At 36.0% G+C, this 5,871-nt stretch overlaps 1 protein-coding gene across 1 annotated transcript; it reads left to right on the forward strand.

The window, feature by feature from the left end:
* Positions 1–820: 820 nt before the first annotated feature.
* snrpd3l (small nuclear ribonucleoprotein D3 polypeptide, like) lies at positions 821–5,018 on the forward strand. Its single transcript, XM_022215805.2, has 4 exons — positions 821–964; positions 1,755–1,895; positions 2,855–3,047; positions 4,792–5,018. The coding sequence occupies exons 2-4, from the start codon at positions 1,770–1,772 to the stop codon at positions 4,854–4,856; spliced, it is 384 nt and encodes a 127-aa protein (XP_022071497.1). The 5' UTR covers positions 821–964; positions 1,755–1,769; the 3' UTR covers positions 4,857–5,018.
* The last annotated feature ends 853 nt before the right edge of the window (positions 5,019–5,871 follow it).

Raw genomic sequence — 5,871 nt, forward strand, 5'->3', positions numbered from 1 at the left:
GATTGAAGGCAAGCGTGTGCGCCATCTCCTATGTAAAGATTTATTTAAAACTAATTTCTCAAAGTGCTGGATAGCTACAGAACACCTGATGTTGCTAGTTTCATCGGTGATTTAATAACTGCCAGGCAACTTCGTGGTCGTTGGTTCAACATCTAAATTACGCATGAATCAAAGTGATATACACCCCCCTGTCAAATGTTTTGAGACAGGTTTTAATTTATTTGAATGAGAAAGTGTCTGAAAACTTTTGACAGGGGGTGTATATACAAGACAGTGTCAAAGAGCTGACGTCTGAGCTCCACTACAGCAGGATGTTATTTTACTTATAAAAAAACGAATTAACTTTGGATGTTTTAACCATGGGAGAATTTTTCTACCTCAGATAATCAGCAGCATTTCTTCTACTGAATTATTGCTAAAAGTGATTGCTCCAATTATCAAAATGCTAACAGTAACTTATTTCATGTATGCACATCTGATAATTCACAGCATTAACAATAACATAAGAAACCAAAGTATATCTGTATGCAGTTTTATTAAACTCTTACATTGACATATTTTCAGCTGTGTATATAGGCTTCTCCAACAGAATGACAGAATTGCAAAAATTCAGTTATGACTTCAGGTTTTTGTCAGCCCATCCGACCCGGTCCATGGTGCATTTGTGGTGGATAAAACTTTGTTTATATTTTTTATATTTTTTCGACAACATTTTCCAGATATCCAACGCGATCTATGAATTATTTTTGTGAACCAGAACGATAACTCAATAAAAAAATACGACTTTACTACAAGTCCCACAATGCACTGCAGCGCCGTACAGGAAGCACTCCGTTGAACCGGCGCTGCATTGTGGGTAGGCGGAAAAAGGCTCTAGAAGCTACGCGAAAGCGTCAAGCGCACGTTGTGAAGTAGCTGCAGACGAAAACCCAACAAAGAAAACAGTTTTCGAGACAAATTCGTGGTAAGTAAATTCTATTATTCGATTGGACGCAATAACTTTATTTTTTAGTCGCCAAAATTGATGTGTGCTTGTGTAGATATTAAAGCTCATTCATTCAAGTGCCGACATGGCTCCGTCTGTTAGCCCAACTCCAAGTTTCTCATTCTGTAAAGAATCAGATATTCATGCTAAGATATGTGTAACATCACATTAGTTTTTAATTTGCATTGCATATCTTTAAATGTTTTAAAATGCTGTGTAATGGCCCTTATTTTTGTGAGGTAATAATGTGTTATTGTCTATTAGCCTACTTAGCTAATGTTGCTAATTTTGCTAGCTGCTAAGGTTGTCTGTTTTTACTAAGACTATAAACATGAGCAGTATCTTTTTTTCACATCTAATCATAGATAAGAGCAATCATTGTTTCATATAAACTAGCTGTATTTTTAATATAACTATTAGCACCATCATAAGCTCATTATCACAGAAAATACAGGAAATATAGCAGTGAGGGCATGCTAACACATTTAATGGTATTTCTAATTGCACTTTTTACGAACTTAGATTTTCAATAATATCTTAAACAGTAAATGACACATTTGGTAGTTTCTGTGCTGTTTCATTACCATAAAGTACCAGTTATGTATCACACAGCAAATTACCTGGGTATGATGGGGGGGGGAAACATAAACCGAATTTTATTACTCAAAGTAGTTGAATAAGTAATGGTAGTAGATAGAAGATAATAGTCTGGCAGGAGTCAGTAGCCTCGTTTTGCATGATTTATTGACATTTCTTCATTGTGTTCAAGGAAAACGGGTGAAAAATGTCCATCGGCGTACCAATCAAGGTCCTGCATGAGGCAGAGGGACACATTGTGACCTGCGAGACCAACACTGGAGAGGTGTACAGGGGCAAGCTGATCGAAGCCGAGGACAACATGAACTGCCAGGTTGGTTCATAAGAAAGGATGAATAATGAGCATTGACCAAGGGCCTCCTTGCAACTGGATTTCTGCACATGTACAGTGTATATTTCTGGCAGTGTGTTGAACAGATCAAGTATTTATTAGACGGTGATGTTCATTATTTTATCACATTTCAATCCATTTTAGTTTGTAAAAGCACATAACTATGAGAATTTGTGTCAGTAAAGAGAGAAATTGCTAAGACACTGACATTTAAATAGGATTATGGATTATCTTGAGGCATGTAACTTTCCAGAGACTGGCGTTGTGTAGAAATCAGTTTTCGATGTAAGTAAAGTAGCTTTCACTTGCTTTACACAACACTATATTTTGTGCACAGTGTTGCTGGTGCTATAACGCTTTCATATTGAAATATTGACATATTGAGTATCCTACATTTGGAACTTGGGTCAGTCTTTTACCTGCTTATTTCCAGGTTAGACTAGTTAAATATTTGAGGTTTTGTGACCAGAATTATACACACAAGTAGTGACAATGATGTTATTTTGTATGTAATGAATCCAAAATCTCCAAGTTCCCCCCATCTGGTGATGATCCCCCCCCCCCCCCCCCCCCCCCCACACACACACACACACACACACACACGAGTCGTCAGCACAATTTTGTCTGTGCCAACTAAGTACTTGTATTAGATTGAGTTCCAAATTGTAAATCAGTTCCAGGTCAAATGGTTTCTTTAAAAAAAGAGAGAGAGGTAAAGCCTCAGACTTTCATGCATTGGGTATCGGCAGGTCAAAACTGTACTTTTTTTTTAAAAACAGATTTGTGTTTGTACAGTTTATCTTTCCAAGTTTATCTGTATTTTAAAAGTTCAGTTTTGCTCCTTTATAAGTTACATTCTCCTAAACACTGAAGGAATGGGGTTTCAGGCATGTGATTTCATTTGTTGCGTAGCTAACATCATTAATTTTCTGCTCCTACAGATGTCCAATATCACAGTGACTTATCGCGACGGCCGCGTGGCGCAGTTGGAGCAAGTCTACATCCGTGGCAGCAAGATCCGCTTTCTGATCTTACCTGACATGTTAAAGAATGCTCCTATGTTAAAGAGTATGAAAAACAAGAACCAGGGATCAGGAGCTGGAAGAGGAAAGGCAGCTATTCTTAAAGCTCAAGGTGAGGACGGATCTTTTAGAGCAGCACTTCCACAGAGAACACTGGGGTTTTGTTCACACCGTCGCTCCCAACACAGAAATTTAGTTTAATCTACTTTTAATGGGAGATACGAGCAACAGTCACAACACGAGTCTTCAATAAATTTGCCAGAGAGTGATTCCATGGAAACGGATGTCTAACGCATTTGTCTTGTAATTCACGTGGATATATAAATTGGATAGCGTTTGTTGAATAAGATGTGCAGTTGGCATATGGAGAGGGTCAAAATAGTTGTGCTTGAGGGTGGTGAAAGCGGTACACAAATACAGGACTTTGTCAGAGGAAGTTTCATTTTTTTAATGCAGGCTCAAATATGGACTCGTAAGAAGAGGAAATAAGGCGGCACAGGGCTGGGATCTGAATGCTAAAGTGCACCAAGTTTAACAAAAACTTGTTCAAAATTACTCAAAAGTAGTCCTAAAAGACAAAATTTGTTCTGTAAGACTTAAAATTTCTCTCGTATCACAAGAAAAATGTTCAGCACTTCAAAATTTGTCCAAAAGGAAACATTTGCCCAGAATGACAGAGAAATAGTGTAGGCTTGCTCAAAAACAACTTGAAAAATGTCAAATTATTTTAAAGTTCTTTCACAATTTGTTCAAAATGAACATTTTTGACAATTTTGGGTCATTTTAGAGAAGTTTTTATCATTTTGGGCAAAAAAGTAGTAATTTAGGAGACGTTTCTGATCATTTTGGGTGAGCTTTGGGGTTATTTTGGACGTCTTTTGACTCATTTTGCACAACTTTTGAGTCACCCTGGACAAGTTTAGGGGAAAAATGTGCATTCTGGGTAAACTTTCAAGGCTAATGTCAGCATGTGTGATGGGTGGTTGGTCAGAACAATTAGAGATGGTGAAAGGATCATTTTACGCACATTTTGATTGTTCACTTTAACTGAAAATTGTTCTAAAGGCCAAAAAGTACGTATGCTTTGTCTGTGGATTGGCCGTCCTTGTCTGCAGCAGAAACACAACTTACCATGAAATAAATACAAGCTGCAATCCAGTCCACAAGTCCAGCTTTATTTCCGGTGTATTAAATATAATCCTGTCAGAGGGGCTCTGATTTCAATTCTTTCTCAGCTTCCAATTTGTGTGTCACCTTATATTTTAAGCTGTACCCAATATTTTGTCCCCTGGGTATTAAGGACTGAGAATTGTGCTCGTCTGAACCTCAACAACAGTGTTACAAAAAAATCATGTTGGATTCACCAAAGTAGATGAAAATCGATAGTGTTTTCAGGATTGATGTCCATTACTATTAATCCAATAGACAGTAAATGCAGTAGAAATAAAATGGTCAAAAACCATAATAACCTCATACTTCAGGTGCCCTTTTGTTTTACATTTGCTTAAAACATATTATCTTGGGACAGAGATGCATTGTTATTAGTGTGGTGCATTTTTAGATACATTTGTGCTATCAATTAAAAAAAAACACAACATGCAGATAACTGCAAAAATACTAAATTATCAGCCTTATTGATTGTTTAACCCGTGTTTCATTGATATTTTACTGCATTAAATTGTACATGTTATTGTGCTATCCTTCTTTTTTTACACACTTTTAGAGCATCTTGTCTCAATATCATACAATGTTAAATATGGATTTCTAAGTGACGTTTTCTACTGACTCATGAGATGCCCTACCTTATGGTCTCATTATTCTAAAATGTGCTGTCTTTCTCTTTCTTTTTCCTGCAGTGGCTGCAAGAGGACGAGGCCGTGGTGGAATGGGAAGAGGCAACATCTTCCAGAAAAGGCGATAACTGCTCCACTTTGATTGAGATCGTCACATTGTATAGTCTTTTTTTTTATTTTTTGTTTTTCCTCTTTGAATTGGAATATGTAGGTGTCGTTTGCAATCTTTTTGCTTTGCAGTTTATTGCTGTAATTTGACTTTTTATGAAAATAAACATATTTCAATTTGACGTGTTGTGTTCATTGCTTGACTCAACCCTACCCTAACCCTACCGACACAGATCATAGGCTTCTTGCATGTATTTAAAGAACAGGAGCAGGTTCTTCAAAGAAAATGAGTATTAAATTACTATGTGCAACTACAGATGGGTGTAAAAGCATGCTTGAAGTGAAACTGAGTTTGCTCAAATTTTGGTAAAAATCTAACTTCTGAAACTGCTTGAATCACCTAAAGTTAATCAGGAGAAAATTATATTTTTCACTCTTGAAAAATACATTGACCAACTCTTGCACAGTTGTTTTTAATAGAAAAATGCTGTAATATGTACATCCGTATTATATTTTTTGCATTTATTTGTCAAAAAAATAAAATTTTTCAGTTATGCTGATAATGGAAATATGTCATGTTTATAACAAGTAAAATAGCAATTTTTATGTTTATGTAAAAACTACAAATTGCACCTGTCAAATCGAGATAGTTGCAATTTTTGCACGTCAAGCTAAAAATACATATAAAAACATATACAAAATGTCTTCAAAGGTTAAATCTCTTTTTTTTCGCAGTAAAATATGGAACAAAGCACATTTTTTTAAAAACTAAAATCAGTAGTATGGATGCATTTCTTTACCATAAAGGAAGAAAATGTTTTACCATAATTTTGCAGCAGCAGCCAACAGCTGCCAGAAATTTAGAATTAAAATACGTTTTTATATCTATCTATCTATCTATCTATCTATCTATCTATCTATACGTGTGATTATTTATTTTGCGGTCAAAATTGCAAAAAAAAAAAAAGTGTTTTGGTGTGAGCAAGTTTTATTAATTCCCTAATTCCAGGGTGCAACTCTCCCGCTTGCCGCCCG

The sequence above is a fragment of the Acanthochromis polyacanthus genome, chromosome 18 (genome assembly GCF_021347895.1).
Source record: "Acanthochromis polyacanthus isolate Apoly-LR-REF ecotype Palm Island chromosome 18, KAUST_Apoly_ChrSc, whole genome shotgun sequence".
Lineage (NCBI taxonomy): Eukaryota > Metazoa > Chordata > Actinopteri > Pomacentridae > Acanthochromis > Acanthochromis polyacanthus.

What these genes read in the sequence shown, in the direction of transcription:
- snrpd3l (XM_022215805.2), top strand. Translation starts at nt 1,770, where the DNA reads ATGTCCATCGGCGTACCAATCAAGGTCCTGCATGAGGCAGAGGGACAC. An exon ending in AGGACAACATGAACTGCCAG is followed by an intron (nt 1,896 to 2,854) that starts GTTGGTTCATAA and finishes CTGCTCCTACAG; the next exon opens with ATGTCCAATATCACAGTGAC. An exon ending in AGCTATTCTTAAAGCTCAAG is followed by an intron (nt 3,048 to 4,791) that starts GTGAGGACGGAT and finishes TTTTTCCTGCAG; the next exon opens with TGGCTGCAAGAGGACGAGGC.